The sequence below is a fragment of the Egretta garzetta genome, unplaced genomic scaffold, assembly GCF_000687185.1.
Source record: "Egretta garzetta isolate BGI_Z169 unplaced genomic scaffold, ASM68718v1 scaffold68, whole genome shotgun sequence".
NCBI classification, from domain to species: Eukaryota; Metazoa; Chordata; class Aves; order Pelecaniformes; family Ardeidae; genus Egretta; species Egretta garzetta.
In genome coordinates this window covers 5,360,823-5,380,486 of record NW_009260774.1, presented here as the reverse complement: position 1 = coordinate 5,380,486, position 19,664 = coordinate 5,360,823, and the positions used below count along the sequence as shown (strand labels likewise).

The 19,664-nt window shown below is 38.1% G+C and overlaps 1 protein-coding gene across 1 annotated transcript in view; it reads right to left on the bottom strand.

The window, feature by feature from the left end:
* Window positions 1–19,664, bottom strand: part of PTPRQ (protein tyrosine phosphatase receptor type Q) — a 108,495-nt gene that overhangs the window by 41,611 nt on the left and 47,220 nt on the right. Inside the window, exons 25-27 of the mRNA XM_009646323.1 lie at window positions 17,904–18,173; window positions 8,236–8,568; window positions 1,587–1,708 (exon numbers count right to left, since the gene is read on the bottom strand). Of these exons, the coding sequence (XP_009644618.1) occupies window positions 1,587–1,708; window positions 8,236–8,568; window positions 17,904–18,173 (725 nt within the window). The remainder of the gene's footprint in view (window positions 1–1,586; window positions 1,709–8,235; window positions 8,569–17,903; window positions 18,174–19,664) is intronic.

The following is a 19,664-nucleotide window of genomic DNA, read 5'->3' as shown; positions in this document are numbered from 1 at the left end:
TTACTTTAGGAATCTTACTGTAGTGTAGAATCAGATGACACCTTGCTTATAAATTAGGATCTATCAGACAGAGGACAAATTGTTTAAATAAAAATGAATTAAATACTATGCACAAAAAAATATCAAGCTTTGAAAACTGTATTTGGAAGTTTTATCAAAAGAATGAGAAGAATTTTTTTCTGTTGATGCACTATAATGCTGTTTAGTCAAAAGTGACAGGAACTTTTCGCGAGGAAAAAGTCTTCTCTAACTTCAATAAAGGAGAAATAAAAAATGTTATGCAGCTTCTAGCCAATGCTCACGCAGTTTCTACCCAAGAGGTCAAGGAACCATTCCTCCTCAGTTATATTCCCCTTGTTATTGTACGTCCTTCATCCTGTCCTACCACTGCTGTGGTAACGGTGTTCAGAACTGAACAGATTGCACTCGACATATTGTACAATCAAGTTAGAGGAAGAGAAAATAGCAGGACTACACATTACTCCTTGTAACTTTACTGAGGAGCTTAAAAATATTTGGTATTTTTTTACTCATCTTTTTAGAAATTTTGATTGCACAAAAAGTCAGCATATTTTAGCATATCTATAATTCCTATGACCGATTCAGAAACATTGAAAATATACACATAATAGCCTTACTCTCTTCTCAGAAAATTGAAATAACTTTCTATTTAAAGTCTTTAAATAGTTTGAAGTAGTCTTTAATTGTTTTTCCTGTTATCTAACAGACTGATTCAGGATTTCTGAAGCTGCAAACAGCAAGTTTTCCTAGGTAAAGTCTGGTAAACTGCTTCCCATTTTCACTGATAGCCCTGTCTGTATAGTTTCTGGAAGAACAGGGAACCTATATCCTACTTAAAACTTCTCATGTGCTCTAACTTAGAAAGTTTCGTATCTTGCCACAGGGCAGGAAATGAGGTTTATTAACGGTTGTTTTAAGGAGTATTACAAGGGTAGTAGAGGATGAAAAGAGAAAGGCCACTAGAGCTTTTCTCTTATGTCAGCCCTTTTTTTGCTTATAAAGATCAAGGAGAAAGAAGTGTTATTGCTGTGCTACCAAAATACAGCTAATCTGATGGACAAAGCACTAAGTGAAAAGTAGGAAATTTAGTTTGACTTTAAAGTTTGCCCTCTGAAGCACTGTGTAACTTTGTACAGGTCGCTTCCTTTTGCTAGGCTCTCCGCTGTGGTTTGCAAAATCATGACAATGAACTTTTCCTCTCGTTGAAGAACAAAAAAAAAAGTCATCAACAGCATCATTATTGTTAGAAGGAGGTACACCTCTGCAAAGCTCAGATGTGTTTCCTGTATGCATTTATAGATACACTTACACTTTTTTTTTTCTCCAAGACCTCTTATTAGCACACATTTTTTAATACCAAGTAATTAAATTATCTCCCATTAAGAAATTTATAAATGTACAATGTACAATTAATTCTTATGTGGAGTTTATGTGAAATAGACACAGTCATACTGTTTTTCAATCCAGTTTATGTCTGTTCTGTAATTTCTATAAGAACATCTGTTGTGGTATTTACATTGCCAAACTTCTGTATTACTACCAACAGTATAACAAAGTTGCCTTACTGAGGTAACGTCTATGAGGTAGCATGTTGGTCCAGTAATGATGACAGGTTCACTCCAGCTGATATTAATACTGTGAGGAGATGTAGCTAAAACAGTGACATTTTCTGGAGGACCATCCGGAGCTGTAGAAAAAAAAAAAAATGTGAATCATGGCCAAAGAAGTACACAGCAAACCCAGTAATTCTAGTGGCCAGTAGAGATTATTTTTCAATTTGAAAATACATTTTCTTCACAATTTACCATTATACATTGCTTAAATAATTATAATTTTTTTCTTTCTCATATATAAAGTGTACAGTGTGATTTAGAAACATCTTTCATTGCATTTACTACAACTTTTCTAGAGTTTGAACTGCCTACAACTTCATCTTAAATTGAAATTATAGGGGGGCTTAATTACAAGTTATTTATGTGTATTTTACATGATACGAGCAAAATATATACAACTATTTAGACAAATAGCCAAGCATAATACACTTGTTTATGTCAACTGAATAATTCAAGGAAGAAGAAATTGTGAAAACATAGGGTTGTCCGCATGCTAGAAAAAATTTCCAGCAATGTTGGAGAGTACTAGCACAACTAATTTTATACAGAAAAAAAATATTTTCTAGGTTTCATTTCAACTTATTCTTAACATGTTGAGAAACTCTGGGAAACACACACAAAAAAGTGATAGGAATTGTAAGCGGGCCTGAATCTGTACATTCAGAAATGGGATTTTCCTAAAATTTCCTTTTGTCAGGGTGATATGTGAATTAAGCTGTTATTTCTTATTCATGAGTAAGAAATTAATGAAATTATAACAACAACACTGCAATTGTCAGGTAGTGGTATTACATTTTCATAATGGCTGTGTTAAATTTCAGAAAAATAATATTTGGAATAGAAGTGACAACAGATTTGTAGCTAATACCAGAACTTGGCTCCATGGTGCCTTTTTTGGGTCTGCTACAAAAAAAGACAACTGTGCTACATATCAGTGAACAGCCTGTTATAGAAGCAACAACAGATTTGTAGCTAATACCAGAACTTGGCTTCATGGTGTCTTTTTTTTTTAATCTACCAAAAAAAATTACAACTATGAATCACACATATCAGTGAACAGTCTGTTATAAAAAATAACAGAAGTGATCATATCGATCCTAATCAGAAGATGTAGTCTCTTCTCTCAAACATGATTAATGCATGAATATGTATTTTTTCACCATTAATCATTAGGTAAGAGGGCTTAACGAGGAAAATTGGAGTGTATACAAGGCTACTTTCTTTGTTAGGTAGAAAATAGGCCAGGAAAGGGAAAAACAGCATGGAAGGAAGTATGTAGCTATTGCAATTATGTGTGAAAGATTAATGGGGAGAAATCATAACATTTTCCACTGTGAAGGTGAAAATTTTGCACCATGGTTGCAGAATAAACCAGGAAGATTTGGGAGTTGATAAGGTGCCATGGAGTTTAGGGTGTTGGACATAGGAGGTAGATTGCTGTGCTGGGATTAGCAGGAATATACTGGACTTTGTAGGCAGGATCAAATTCAACCATTGGAAGCAAAAATAATGAATAGCATGGAACAACTGAATGAAGAGTGTAACTGAATGAACTATGAAAGCACATGAGGGGTGGTGAAAGAGGAGACTGCTCAGAGAAGGCTGGCTGTCAAGTGGGGTGCTAGAGCAGATATAACAAAATACAAAGGCAAACATGTTCCCTAAAACCCAGAATTAAATAAGCAAATGAAGCTTATTTTGCAGGCAATGTGTGTCAGACTTGTTGCTCAAACAGCGTCTTGTAGTGTGAACAATGTTTTCAGTAACTATGGCAGTGGTACTACCTTTATTGCTAGCTGAAATTTTTGAAAAACAGTATAAAATGATATATATAGATTCTTGAGCCTTAGCTTCCAAACCAACCGAGCTTCCAAAGACAATTTTCCATTAATTTTTTAGAGCATTAATGGAGCATTTAAACTCTCAATATTTTTTTTCAGAAGCCAATTTAGGTTTACACATTTGACAGTGATCTTGTGAAATAATTTTAAAGCATAATCTAATCTACAAATTATAGAACCTGAAGTTACTTATATGGATAATTTCCATATGCAGCTTATACGTGATATATTTTTAGATATTTGCAAGAAAATTCTAATTGAGTATTCTGTATTTAAGGTACTTACCTAAAATAAATCTAAGCATTAATACCTGGTTTATTTTCATAATGAAAAATACAGTATCAGACATTAACTGAATGATACTGAAATTTAGGAATATTTTCTGAGAAAAACTGTATAATTAGAATATGAAACATCTCTAACATCTTACAAAACCCATCTTTTTAAAAACTGTGTTTGCCTCAGTGGGTAACTGCCATGTTCTGATTTAGGTTTGTTTGTGAAATGAATCTAGTCAATACGAGGCCATGATATCACTATACCCTTTCTCTTATAAATCACAGCAATTTACTCAGTAGAAATGACCTAGACTTATTCTCTCATTCCCCCATAATCCAATCACTTCCTCTCATAAGCACTTTTCTCCTGGTTTTCACAATAATGCATTTTCTGTAACTAATAACCATCATTTCCTGATTATCATGCTTCTATCCTTGCACAGGAATGTGGGTCTTATGGAGGTCAGGGTCATCTTTCCCATCCATCTGTGTCCTGATGCTAAGGCAGCAGTTAAGTGTGTTAGCTTGAAGATAAGTCTGGATAGCCCATCATCTAGCATAATCCTCAAAAATAAGACTGCATACTCCCGTCTTCTCACAGAAATTCATGCTTTCCAGTTTGGCTGAGACCAGGCCTTTTTTCTTTTTCCCCAACAAAAATTAGGTGTGAGGTTCGGTTATTTCATTTTGTAATCGTGTAGGTTACTTTTACCTCTATTTAAACATTTATATCTTCCATCAGGCCATATTTACTTTCCAATATTTAGTTCTGGCAGAATGAAAGGAACAAGAAAAACAAACTCTCTCAGGCAAAACCTGCCAGAAGAGAGGGCATACAACAACAGATGCAATATTATTGCTTTTCACCATACAGAAACATTTCTTTAAGTATACCAAGCAACTGGGTATCAGCAGGGATTGGGAAAGAAGGTGCTGAAAAGAGAAGCATAGCCCTCTACCCCATGCATCTATGTCCTAACTTTCATGGGATATCCAAACATCTGGGATTTTCCTTTGTGTATCAGTATATCCTAGCATTAGGAGACTTGGCAGTTTACCAAAAAGCATTGCATTGTGTAACTGTATGGGATCCAAAATGAGGTCAGTGATCTCACTGCCATTCATTTTCCACCTAACACTGACCCTCCAAAGCCATTTTTCTCTTAGAAAGCACAAGTTTGGCCAGTCTTATTCTCCTTATAAATGTAAAAGTGAAACTCGGGTGAGTGCAGGTGTGAGGGAACAAAGTTTCCCTAGCTATGGAAAACATTTCTTGCCCTTTCCCTCACTGTGACACAACACTGTGATCTTCTGTACTGGTAACTACATAAATCTAGGTTATGTTGAAAATATTTCATCTTGCAGAGTAGATTTGGCTCTTGGGTAATCCATCACGAAGTAATAACAGTGCCATCAAACTACTTTATGAGACAGTAGGACAATTCCTGTGAGGATAATCTGCAAGACAGAAGGCTGAACAGTTTATCTGTGTGATGTGGGAACTGGACTGTACTAACAACCTATAACATTTTCCATAGAGTAACGCTATAACCACTCTCATTGCAGAACACAGCCATTATTTTTTGCTTGAAACTTGTAAATGAGTTAAAGAATCTTAAAAAGAATTCCTGTGGCTTTAAATTTACCTTCATAATGAACAACTGGAATAAATATCTAAGATACTCACCTTAGACACTGGTTATGCAAAATTTTGAGGTATTTCTGCTTTAGCACAACAGCCAAATCCTCAGCAATTGTAAATAATACTTAGGGTTTCTGTTATGTAATTTTTGTCTTGCTGAAGTTTCATCTCTTTCTATTCTGGGAACTGAGTCTAACAGTTTTCAGCTTAAATGCAGTAACTTCCTGATCATGAATATAATAACTACAGTATTTTCTTTAGGCTTGAGAGAAACAAAAATTTCTGAGAACTCTATAATTTCTGGAGAAAAAATAATTTGGCTATTATTACACAACCAAGATAACTTTCCTTTTGGCAGAAGCAATGTCTTGCAGAGGCATTTCTTAAAAATCAGAAACAGTGGCTAACTTCTGCCCTCAAATCTGCAAACACAACTCCCATTGATTTTATGGGCTAAGTACTCAGGCTATTTTACATAGCAGCTAAGCACCCTTAAGCCCTAACAGACCATGTATATTGGCTGCGTACCAGCAGGCTAATCCAGAGGATGCTCGGCCCAGTCCACGAAGGACAGGAGAGGGGAATCGACACCTGTTCTCTGGATACACTCTGCAAAGGCTGCCCAGAGCACTGGCTGGCTTTTGTGCATCCTGAATTTCTCCTCCCTGCTACGGGCAGTGCCCTTTGCAAAAGAAAGAGGGGAACTAAGGGGTTTTAGTCCCTTCAACAGTATTTCTAAAGACTAGTCTTTGGAAAGCGTAAGGTCAGGTAGCTAGAGACCTGCCCTTGCCAAAGAGCAGCCGCTGCTCTTAGTGCTGCCGAAGCAGGCTGGAGCTGCCAGCTGGTTACCCAGCTGTGACATCTTGCGTTCCTCTTTTTTTTTCCCCTCAGCTGATTGCCATTACCCCAGGAAAAAGACCAGCACCCAGCCATGATATCTGGAATAGTGCCCATGCTTCCTTGACTCCACAGCAGTGTGTTTTATAGGCAGCTATCTCTTGATGTGTCACTGATTTAGCCCACAGGAAATCTGTTGCTGCCCACTTCCCTCACCACACACACAGGCCAGCAGCCCCAGGCACTTGGGCTGGAAGCACTGGTGGAACTTTTTTAACTTCTACCCCACCACCACTTGTTAAACTAGCGAACAGAGCACACAGAGGACCTACTGCTGAGAACACTGTACGGGCATGGAAGGGGCTTGTGCAGTCTACTGAGATTTTTAGACTTTTAACTACCATCTCCTCACTGGGACTGATTGGAAACTAGTTCCCTCTTAAGCTAAATTATCACTGTCCAGAGAGGAAATCATAAAGACGATCCTAACTTTATGTGATTATATGTGCTTTGATTATCTGTCTCTCTGTTCAGTTTAAATCCCTACCTTTCCTAAACTCAGCTACAATTTTCTGAAGACAGGTATTTTCATATGTCAGCAGCTGAGATCTACCCATCTAATAGGACGAAATCTCCCCAGAGCTGTTGGTTCAAGAGTTGAACAAATTCTGTCAGCTATTTTCTGCTCCATCTGGGGTTATATGGCTTTTAATTTTTTTTCACTTTCATTAAAATATTGCATTAATTTACAGGCATAGCATCTCCATAAGAACCACTGGACAAAGGAAGTAAGTGCACATGAGAATGACTCCACAGCTGATTCCACTACTTCTCAGTCCAAAGGACTGCTTCTGTGCTTTACGTGAAAAATGGGCTGTTCTGATATTCACTATCACGGTGTCAAAATCTCTTTGCCCTTTGGGGCTTAGAATTTCTCTATTGCAATTTCTCATCTGCAAATGAAGACGACAATATTACCTTACCTAGTAGAAAAAGTGTGAGGTATTTAAGGATAGGTGGCTGTATTACTGTACAGAGTGCACTATGAGGAGCATTATCTGGATTCACATCACATGATTGTAAAACAATGAATGGAACAAAATAAGTATGTGGGCCGTTGAATAGTCCTTGGTACACAGCTGTGTAAGTCCTTGGTATCACTATTACGATTACTTTGGGAGGGGAAAGGAGTGAAGGAGCTGTGATTTAGTTAGGCCACTCATGGTGGTTCTCAGTTGTTCTATGCGGGCCAGAGGCCAGATCTCAGATGTGCTCTGACCTAGGCTGGCTGAGGACTGGAAGGGAAGGTCATATGTCAACATGACAACTTCCTAAATAATTTATGTTTCACATCCCCTTCTCTCAAATATCTAGTGATGAGTTATCTGTGACAACTCTTCTCTTACTTGGAAAACAAAATCCTCAGCTGAGGCATGACAGTCCTCATATATGTCATGATGGTCCTGTAGGTGTTACGTGGCTACTCAGATTTGTAATCTCTTTAGGTGGATATGGTATTGGAAAGAAATCTGAGTTCCTCTGAAACTATTGCTTAAAATATATTGCCAGGAATGTACAGCAGAATTTCAGGGAAGCATTACGACATTAGAGAACAGACTTTTAGTCAAGAATTAAAAAGACTACTTTTCATTGACACACCCAACACATGGAGATGGATTGAAAATGTCATTATCAACCCAAAGTAGCCAAAATTTAAACTTACCAATTCTAGATGTGCGGTAGGGCTGAGGAACAAAATTGCTGTTGGGTAAGGTGTAAATATAGTGGACGCTCCAAAAGGCATTAAAACCTGAAGTAGTGTCAAGTGTGCACACCTACTGCATGATTTATGTCATGATATTTCATACGTGAAGAGTTGCAATAAACCCTTATTAACTTCACCAATATTGTAGGTCTATGAACAAAAAAATTCTACTAAGTTGTCTTGCTTATTTAGGTGAACTTCACATTATTAAAGCATAATGACAAACATCCTTACTTACAGCCAGGAAGTGTTTGTGTAGAAATCCAGGGTGAAGAACTGCCATAACCAACATTCGTACTGGCAGCAACTGCAAATCTGTACCACCTGTATTTTTTCAGTCCATACACTGTCTTTTCTATCCAGTCATCCACCACATTTTCGTATAAATATTGATGCATCTCGTATTCAATACATTCCTTAGTTTCCCAGTCACTGCAGTGGATGGACTGTAGCTGTGTAGTAATCTTGTAGTTTTGAAAGTAGCCAAGGATAGATTTCGGTGATCTCCAATTCAAGGTCACGCTTGTTGATTGCACATTGGAAAAAACAATATCCCTGGGAGCACTAGGAACTACAAATTAAAACACCTGTAAGATATCTTCATTTTAATGAAAAGTGATTGCAACTATAACCCTTTTATCCAGTGTTGAAAACGTATTTTAATAAGCATGTCTAAAGACCAAGATTCAATTTCATATGGTTAATAAGGAGTCATTCCATTGGTGTAAACCACACTGTACCTATATAAGTTGCATACATTTACTATAGCTTTGGAGGTAAAGAAAAATACTTTTAGGTGTGGCATGCAGGGGCAGCTTTGAGAGGTGTGACATTGCTGCTGCTACATTTGGGGCTATGTCTCAACTGGGGGAGGGAATATCAAGCAAAGTTATTTTTGGCCTACCCATAGCATCTTTTACTGCTGTTGCTAACTGGGAGTCCTCACCTCTCACTTAGAAATACTCATTTGTCTCCCTCTCTCTTGGTAACATATGAAATCCTCAAGCAACACCTCAAGATTTTGTAAGTGTCCTGTTTCACCTTCTGAATGGGAAATATCAACACATGCAATATGGTTGTCTATCTATATAAAAGCTTTAGAAGCTGTTCAGTAAACAACAAATTAAAAGAATGCCACCAGGAAGAGCTAAATAATATGCCAATACAAAGCAAAAAAAGAAACTTTCCATAAACTTTGCTTCCATGTATTTATATACATACGCATACGCAGGTTATGTTCATGTTCATGGAGACCGAAGTAGTGCATGGATGTACATACATATGCATACACACAGGCACACACATTTATCCGTATCTATATTAAGCCAACAGTGTACTCCCAGCTCTCGCAGACTGGATGCAACATACGGTTTTGTGCTATATAGCATAGTTATACAGTAAGCTAATATTATCTCTAAGACTCTGTAAGATAATACTAATACTCTCTGTGGCAAAAACTGTGCAGAGAAATCAGCTCAGAAATCATTTTGTGCACTTAGCTTTAAAGAGTGCTTTAGAGTCTTTGGGGGAAGAAGTACCACTGGTAAAAGAAAAACACATGATACATCCTCAAACTGAAACTGAAGAAGCCCCAGGGCTTACATAAAGAATAAAAGGATCCCAGACCAACGTTATTGGGGAAGAAAGACAAAACCATCTATTTTTTTCTAGCCTTGTGGGAACATCTGATCTCTGCTTTCATCTGTAACAATTTGTTTATAAAAATCATCATAATATAACAAGCTGAAGCCTCTCCACTAAACAGGAATATTTAATAAGAAATGTAAATTCTGAGTCAAACCAAACTGTGATGATGAAAAGATTGAGAAATTCAAATCCCCTCAAATGAGCCCAAAGAAGGTGGAGCCTGCAGGAGAAGGGTCAGCTACAGGAACCGTGGGCGCTTCCCCTGTCCTTCCGCTCAGCTCTTATACATGCGTACACAACATCGCAGCGTGCAATAGCCCCATATGCTCCTACCCTGCTACACACTAAGCAGACAGAGAAGAAGAACAAACTCTCTAAGAAAAAAATCTTTACTAGAGACAACTTTCATCATCATACTCCATACTGTCAAAATTAAAATTGTTTTGCTCTGTTGTTATTAGCATGAAGAGAAGTACAGGAAGTAGTAAATAAAAACAAAACAGGCAGTAACCTTCTTGCTTGATCACAGTTTTGGAAATGTAATTCTCAGTTTGTTTACTTTCAAAAAAAGAAAACACTGCAATATTTTCATAATAGCTCTATAAACTGTATTTGCTACTTGTGTAAATTACAAGAAAGGGCTTAGTTTGACCATTAGTTAATGGAAAATAAAGGCGGAGAAATGCTCAATGGTTACTATAAAAAATCTGTACTTTTCCTTAGAAAAATCAAGTCTATTGTAATATAAGTTATTAATATCTCTTAAGGTACTGCAAAGAATATGCATCTTACACACTCAATTATGATGATGATAAAATGTGGGAAAGAATGGATAAAACTATTTGACTGAAACAAAAGTTACCACCCAGTCTCACTCTCAACTTGAATTAAAGTAATTTTAAGATCCAATACTATATATTCCCGGAATTAAAAAATTGTCAGCAATTTTAAAGACATCAGAACGGATAAAAGTTAAAAGAATTTGAGAAAATTCAATTCTCCTCCTTCTCACTCAGAGGGGATTACTCTTTTTCAGATAAAGAATATGGCCTCACCTTCCCAGGCATGACTCCAGGCACTCTTGCTGTGATAGGAACAGCCAGCACTGGCAGGTTTGGAATAAAAGTGTGAAAGTATGCAACATGGAGATGGAAACAACTGGCTCTAATGCCTCTCAGTCTACCTTTACTAACTTCCATCTGCTGAAAACTGATTTTTGGACTATACTCCAACTTAAATGAAAGACTGGATCAAATACTGAAGCAGGGGCTTGGAATAAAGTAGATAGTAACTGGTTGCTTGCTGGGTGCCAAGAGGAAGGTGGAAATATATACCTTCACTTGCTCAGCTGTGCAGCTGGTAGAGCCATGACTGGCACAACTGCAGTCTCTGCACCCTACCCTACAAAAGAAAGGGCCAGTTGGCAGGAGTTGTAGGAAAATTTTCTTCATCAGTGCCTAGACGGGTCTTTAAAATGGAATCAGAGCCTTAAACATCAGTCAGTTTAAAATCTAGTCCATTTTATCTCACTACTTACACAGACAAATCAAACATAAATGTAATCCCTCATTAGAACAAATGAAAAGATGTGATCTGAATCCAGAGCAAATCAGAGGTTTGCTCTGAGGGCCGCGGTGAGGAGCAGTGACACCCAGTGGCACGGTGCCTCTTGCACTTGATGATTGTGTTCAATGAGACAATTTCAAGACAACTACGCTATTGGGTTACAGATACAAAGAGGATTACAATTACTCTAGCATGGAGAATCAGATTTCCATTCCTCAAGAATGACTAAAATTCCCCCAACTTTTTCTGTCCACAGATGGTACTGATTTGAACAAACCATTCCATGCTTCCTAGAGTAATCATGCAGCATGTTTAAATTTTCTAAACATGACTCAACTGTGATGAAGTGATCACTGTTCACACTAAAAACAATTAAAGCCAAAAATTGCATCTTTGTCAATTACTCTTTCAGATTAAATTGGAACTGTAACAAACTGCTCTTATACACTGCTGCTTTGGTATGTGCCTAACAGGAACTTTCCTATTATGCCTGGTTTCCAGAAAGGTGCGCTAGGACTGTGCTCTTGACTAGCTAGCTGGCATTCTAGTGCTAATCTCATATTTAAATTTCTCAGGAATCACAGGTAGGACCCCTTAAGTCTCATCATCATATTTCTGACAGTCTTCCCCTATTGAGCTATATTGCATTTGCTACAGTTCAGCTTGCTCTGGGAGTAGGGAGTTTTTCAAAGTCTGAAACTTTTGGTGCAAGGTACTCTATCATTTTCCACTTAAACGCTTTTAATTCAGCTTCTGAAAGCCAGCCAGGGAGCTGGCAGAGAGGCTGGCCATGAAACGCTGGTGAATTCAGTTTTTGGACTGGAGGAGGAATGAGGTATTTTCAGGTTCATCCACCACTGTTCACATGATGGCCAAACTCCAACAAAAAGTGCCTGAAGCCAGATCCACATGGGATTTTAAGCTCCTAAAACCTATTTACGTGCCTGAACTCCCACTGAAGTTGACAGGAAGCTAAGCACCTAAATAGAAGTTACTTTCACAGATCTTGGCCCTGGTTCCCTATGCTCATCTGGCTGCAATGCTAATCAGCCCTTCCAAAGCTGGTGGACCACTCTGAGATTAAGTTTTTATTTGAGAACCTAAATGAAAGGAAATTCCTGGTAGAAAAAACACCAGGACTGTGCAAAGACTCAGATCAAGTTGAACTGGGCCAGCGGAACTAGTTTAAATCAACAGAAGCATTCAGTAGAAAAAATCTTACTCACAATGGAAAGATAACCTAAGGGCAGCAAAGGACACACAAAAAAAAATCTACTGAGAAAAGAGAGAAGTTATGGCTTTCTGTAAGGACTTCTGTGGAAAGCAATGACTACAGCTGCGCGGGCCGGGAACAGAAGACAGTAATATGATATGGCATAGTTCCTAACGAAGTTAATAAAAAAAAGTCTGCCTACAGAACAGCTGCTTGTAGCTGGAGTTTGGATTAAAAGAACAGCGGCAGCCTAGAAGTCTGTTGGGCGGTATTAAGAGCATCAATAGGAGGAAAGTGAAGAACAAAGTAGAACAGATAGCAGTGGGCACACAACAAGAGTCTTCAGAAAATGGAGGTATCTGAAAAGAAAATGAATATCCTGTATTGATTATCTCTATTAAATTTTGAAAGCTTAGTTACCTAGAGTTGTTCCCCGGGTTAAGCTGATACCCCCAATCAAACTAAACTACTATAGACAGCTAAATTTCAGGGGGACTCATCATGGTATATAATCCTGCTCAGTATGAAGAAGGACATTGCAAATAGGTCCCAAATGATTTTACTAACATAAAAATGTAAAAAACTGTAGACTATTTTTCCCACGAGCTTGGACTGATACTATCAGACATGCTTTAAAGGAAATTGCACAGTTGAGAACACGTCTTAAAAAAGCCTCCTTGGACTGTGTCCCTTAGTCCTTAGCACATTAGAAAATTCTATCTCTAACTATGGGATCTAAGCACTGAAAAATCAAATCCTACAAATTTAAGGAGAAATGCACACCTTGGAGCTATGCTTAGAAAAGTAGTGAAAAGCTGTTAGTATTTCAGTGTGAAATGAAATGAGAATGCTCAGCTTTCCGATAAACAGGACCACTGTTTACTTTTCAGCAAACAATTTATTTGACCTGTAAATGCTTTCAATGTCAGCTTTGTATGTGTACTTCACCACCATTTCTTACACATTAATCTAGACTTGACCTAGTCCTTAAAAAATATTTCTTTCATCCTACACTATCTGATTCTTCTATTTTTATCTACCTGCTTATAAAAATAACATCAATGCAATTTCATTGGCAGTAACGAAGTGATCATTGCATTTGTCTAGTGAAGATTTGCCATAAACATCAAAGCCATTAACTGACATTTGGACATACCAACTAATCAGGAAATCTAAAAAAAAACCCCCAAATCCACATTCCATTAAGAAAATAGAAATCTGGTAAAAAAACCAAAACAGTTTCAGTCATCTTGGAAAGAAGTGTTTCAAAGATTCTTAGTCATTATTCACTCTACAATTTTTGGATGCTTTTACTTTAATACGGTTTGGAAATGTGAACTTGCAGCATTGATTGAACATGTGAAACACACTGCTCCTGTCTGTAGTAGTGACAAGTACACCGAAGCTCTTCCATTTCCAATGCTGTGGCTTTGCAGTAGGTTGATTCCTCTGGATAACCAGGCCAACACACTGCACTGCACACAGCACTGCATGTCATGCTTGGGGCCCTAAAGACTGCTTTAGGGTATGGACTTAAATATTTCTTCCAGTGCATTACAGTCAGCTGTAGTTCTCCTCATAAGTTAATGAGGAAATTCATGTAACTCCAACTCATAGAGCTGCCTTGAGCCACCACGTCCTAAGAAAAGGGTTTATGGTGAAGGGAAGAGAGCATTTCCTTGGATATAAAGAAGGCTTTAAGCCTATGTGACTTTTTGTGCTCCTCACAGGCCTGGATGAAAAAGTGGTCCACATTTTCCAGTGGGCACCTCCATCCTGGAGGTACAAACCCAGAATCTTTAAAGGTTCCCCTGCACAGAGAGTAAAGATGTTTTGTGCACAAGTAACAACAGATGATGGTAATTTGCCACCTCCAAACCAAAAGACCTAAGAAACTTGCCCATTACCAATCCTTTTAGGCACTACTCTCCTTCATGCACAAGGCATAGTTCTCTGTATAGCTACAAGTTAGTATTGGCCAGCAAAATTAAGCACAGATTAAATTAAAAAATGTTTCCTGGACAAATTCCTAGCCATATTTCTTTTAAATGTAAGTTATGAATGAATCTCTGTTTAGTAGAAAACAAATGGTAAAGGACTGTCACCGCAGTACAATGGGGGCCTCAACCTGTTTCACTGTGTTCAGTTACAATTAAGTAAGACTAGCAGTAAGCATGGAAAAATTACTCTGCATGTCTTAATACTATCACCAATGTAATTAATATTTTCAGAGAAGAATAAAGAGTCTATGAAGAAAAATCTAACTTAAAAAAATTGAAAGCACCAGCAGTTTACTTTTGATTATTCACGCTGTGAACTCCCCAAGTGGCTTTTAATTTTTTTTATTTTTATTCTTAAATGAATTACTATTACACTTGTCCCAGACTTCTGAGTTAACTGAATCTTCACAGCTTTAGTGTGCCTTTTGGAGAAGTTTCCTACCATTTTATGGCTCTTTCTCCCTTCTAAAAGCTCACTCAACCTTAATGAAATTTCATTTTAGTATGTGCACTTTCTTGAAAATAACCCAAGGATAGCTATTCAGTCATAAAATCCTAACTCATTTATGCATGTGTACTTGCTATACTATCTTTCATTCCCTGTATAATATATTACAAGACAAAGTAATATTACCACTACAAAGTCTACAATTTTTGTAACATACTACAACCTGGCAGAAGTGGTTTACCATGACAATGGAGCTAAAGTAGACACAAAACACTACGAATCTCCTCATAAATTTAATCTTCATGACTCATGTTTAATTGTACCCAGATACGAACAAATTTACCTCAAAAAAAAAGGCAAATAATCTTGCTAAGAATGTAAAGGTCAAACACTATCGAGTGAGACACTGAGCCAAATTCGATTTCACTTTATGTCAGAAATAAATGCATTGTCAGTGACTCAGTGCTGGCTACATATTCTGTGACTAATCTTAGACCACCATAAATAAGAAGCTGACAACAGCTATAAAACTGTTTCCATTCCCAACCATTAATCTCCAATTCTTAGTACCCAGTCACCACACAACAATTCAGGCAAACACACAGTTAAGGAAATGTCCTAATAATAACTAGTTTGTTGTAAATATGACTAAGCAACAACATGTAAGCCAATGCTAAAACAGCAAGAAAGGGTCTGTGCCATCTATGTGGCAAAAAATACACTTATTGTAGTATAAATCCTTCACTTAGGAAAACTCTCAGTGATAAGACACACATTGTTACAAAATAAAGTCTGCTTTTTTTTTCTTCTTGCTGGTATAACTCTGTGTCACATAGGCCACAACAGACTAGCAGGCTGTCTCTCAAGCCCAGGCTTGATAGACATCCACAGCTTCCTCAAGCCCTAATTAATAGCCAACCCCAAATTTCCCAGAAATCTCAACACTTAACTTTCCCATGTGCCAGGCTTCTTTAACACTAATAGAAGCCTTTCCCCTATCCTCCAAGAATTGAGGTACCTAGGAAGCCTCCTGGTCTCTGCTGTACCAGAGGGTAACATGCCTCCTATAAGACTATTTCCAAAACCTTTGGGTTTTGGACAAGTGGAGTTTTAATTGTGCATCAGTCCACCTGTCTGCACACCCATCCCCAGTTTCAGTTTTACTCGAGCTCTGAGTCAGGGATGGCTGTTCACCAGCCCTGATTTAAAAGAAAGGGTGGGGAGTTACGACTGCAGCTGAGAAGCATACTTAGGTGCACGCTCGCACACATCCACATTCACCACAGCAGTTAAGCTCACTACAGTATCTCCAGCCAACACTGTAAGATATGAGCATGCTCATCTCTAATATTTAAACAATGCTTCCTTGAGAAGTGGATTTTGAACCCTGCTGATGGACCAAAGTTTCTGAGCAAACAAGAGGGCTGATGACCCAGACAGAAGTCTTAAACTGTCAGGGAGCCGGAATGGAGAGGACCAACAGGGATCAGAAAATGGCAGAATTTGTAGAGGGGCTGTTGTTGATCAGGAATTCAATTTAGAGAGGACATTTTTACTAGAAACAGGTATGAATGTGCCACCTCATAGTTCAAATAGGGGATGTAGCCAGGCTTTATGGGGATGGACCACAGGACAAGGAGGGGCAGTCATCAAAGTACAACCCTTCCACAAAGTTGGCTGCATTAGGCCAGCAAGGGCCTGCTTTGCTTGTCCTCATTTGGAGCTCAGCCATTTGATGTGGAACCAAAGCAGTTGCAGTTCAGCTGACGATACAGACTTGGTCTAGACAAGATCTGCAAGTCTAATTTTAAGAAGTGTGGCAATCAAAGCTCAGAGTGGGGCACTGAGGCTTTGTGAATAGGAGGGATCCAAAGGCTGAATCTAAAGAGGTGCGTGCTGCTCAGGAAGCTACCAACAGGAAGCCTAAGCATAAGGGTAAATCTGATCTCCTCCAAGTTTAGATGTCTGATTCAATCTGCATATTAGAGCTGCCCCCCTCCACTTGTCATCCAGAACCTAAACCCTGTTGCTGACACAGACTCTTGTGTATATTATTTGACAGAATTGGGTGAGCAAAACTCACTCTATCAGCTGAAATATATATGAGAATGAGTGCCGCAATTCATCTTTTAAGTTATTGAATAACTTAGTAACTAAAGTATTACACAAGCTAGGTTTGTTTTCTAAGCATCAGGGGATACAGTTGTGCCCTGCCACCCTACTGCAATGTTTCCTAATGATCCAGCTGTTCTGAATTAAGAGAGCTCCTCAGCTCTGCTGCGTGAATTGATGTCACTGAAGAGGAAACCAAAAAAGTACTAAATGCAGTAATTGCTCCTGTAACTCAGTAGGAAGGTGAAGTCTTGTTCTGGATCCTGCTTGCTGAATATTATTTTTGATTTTTATATTAATCTATCATTGGAGAAGAAAAAAAACAATAGAAATAATCCCAGAAGTAGAAATCATCCCTAACTGGGGAAGAGAACTGAAACGGGCATTTGCTTCCTGGATTAGGAGTTGGGCTCCTCTCGTATTCCAGTTTAGAAGCTAGGCACATAGGTATTTGCACAGTAGCAATGCTGCATTTTGCACAGAATTTCCTCTTCAACTGCATAAGGAAGTCTCAGGTGCTAAATAAAAGCACAGCCAGGACTAGGTGAAGTGTGAAGTGTGCGTAGAGAGAGAAAGATAGACTTTGGGCAATAATTTTTTACTCTAATGCCAAAAAACCCTGCCTACATTCTTTGGATTTAGCTCACAATTTTCTTTCTTGTTAAAAAGTCCTATTCATCAAGAGTTATGACAAAGTCTGCTTGAAGAAGTTAAATGCTTCTAATTACACAAATTCTGAACAGCTTTATTGTTAATCAATGAGGTCACAGCATTGGGCCCTGGTAGAAATAAAACAACAAAAATGTTGCTCCCAACGATGCAGGATTTAACTGCCTGCATTAAAGCAGGTATTTCAAGCCTGCTTGTTTCACAGTCATCATTTAAATTAAACAAAATAATTAAATTGAATAATTTGTTACCTTTTTCTGGAAACGTAGTGGCATTGCATATCTGTTCTTCACCAGCACCAGCAGATGTTGCAGCTTTTATTTTAAATTGATAAGTAATATTGGAAAGCAGATGTCTAAAAGTATGCAGTGTATCATAAGATGAAAAATTTGTAGAATTTCCTTCAACTGTTATGATGTAATGAGTAATTACACCGTTGGATGAAGCAGGAGGGTCCCACTGCACTAGGACTGATTGCCAACTCATTGCAATACAATGAACATTCTGGACAGCATCTGGTACTTAAAAGATACATATGCACCAAACATTAACATTCCCACACAATTAAAATGGTAATAACAGAACAATACAGTCAGACAAGTAGACCCAATGTTTATAGCGAGGGTCAAACATTCCAGTGGCAGAAAAAATGATACTGTAAAAGAAACACATTGAGAGAACAAAATACATCTTTGTCCTCATTAGATGGTTCATTTCCAACTACTATGAACATGCCTGATGGTAGTACTTGAAACAGAAGAGGCCCTCTATATGGCTTTTTCCTAGTTGTGTGCTCCAATTTTATTTTCACATCTGCATGTATTTTCTCTACATTTTTTTTTAATTGAAGTGTAGTAAAACACACACAGTAGTGTGAAACTCACATACATATTCCACAACAGTATCAACAGCAGGAGTTCCTTATTTATCTGTTAGCTTTGTTTCTTTTATGCGCTGTATCATATCTTTCTGTCCTTTCAGCAGAGGCACGACCTGCACAGAGTCACTGGGCAGGTTTCAGAGCTGTCATATCAGTGCTATTACACTACTGTTCCCCACCTCCTAGCTGGTTCCAGCAGGAGAAATTTTTTTATATTCGCATAAAAATTTAATAAAAGTTAAATTCATTAAAAGGTAGTAAATATTGTACTCATGCTGAAAATAGAGCAATTATCTGCGAACAATTAATTAAAGTATCTCAGAAAGGGCTAAAGTGACGGCTGTACCAGCTAAGAGAAAATGAATACATAGTGAGGGGTGCCCCAATCTACTTCCTCTATTGAAGCATGTCCAGGAATCCATAAAACAGTGAAAATACTGTCAGTGAGGTATAGAGGGAAAATATGTTCATTACCACCGCACAGAGGTAAATGAATCTCTTTAAAATCAATAATTTTCTTTTCAGAGTTCAAAGAAAACTTTTTTTTTAAAAGCAGCATCTGCAGAAGGAAGATTAAATGGCACTTTTAATAAAGACTAGAGACAGAATCCTTAGATGAACTCAATGAGGCACTGATCCAGCAATTGCCCAAAATCTGGGTTCAGGGGAAAGGAAACAATGCTGCAACTAGCTGAGCATAAAATCTGAGAAAAAGCTGTAAAATGACTAAACCACAGTTCTGTGGGCAATGTCTCTCTAGCACTTCTGAAGAAAGAACCATGAGGATGGAATGTCGGGTGATTAAATGAGACAACTGATGGATGACCATGGCTCTTGGGCAATACACCCTCCAGCTGCAGGGATCCAACAGCCAACCTGAGCCAGTTCAGTGATGGTCCAGATTTCTCATGGTGTTGTAACTTCTGGGTACAATAAACAGCATCTTTTTTTCCCAGAACCCATGTTCTATCCGTTCTGGAAAGAAAATTCCACTGGAAATATGGTCTTGAAAAACTGTAGTCACCACATGGGATCTTTTGATACCTCGCCTGCTCCCTTTGCTGTTAGTATAAAGCAACCTGGGAGTTCAGACACAGCCCCCTAACCCACACTAGTCCCCTAGCACTGAGAG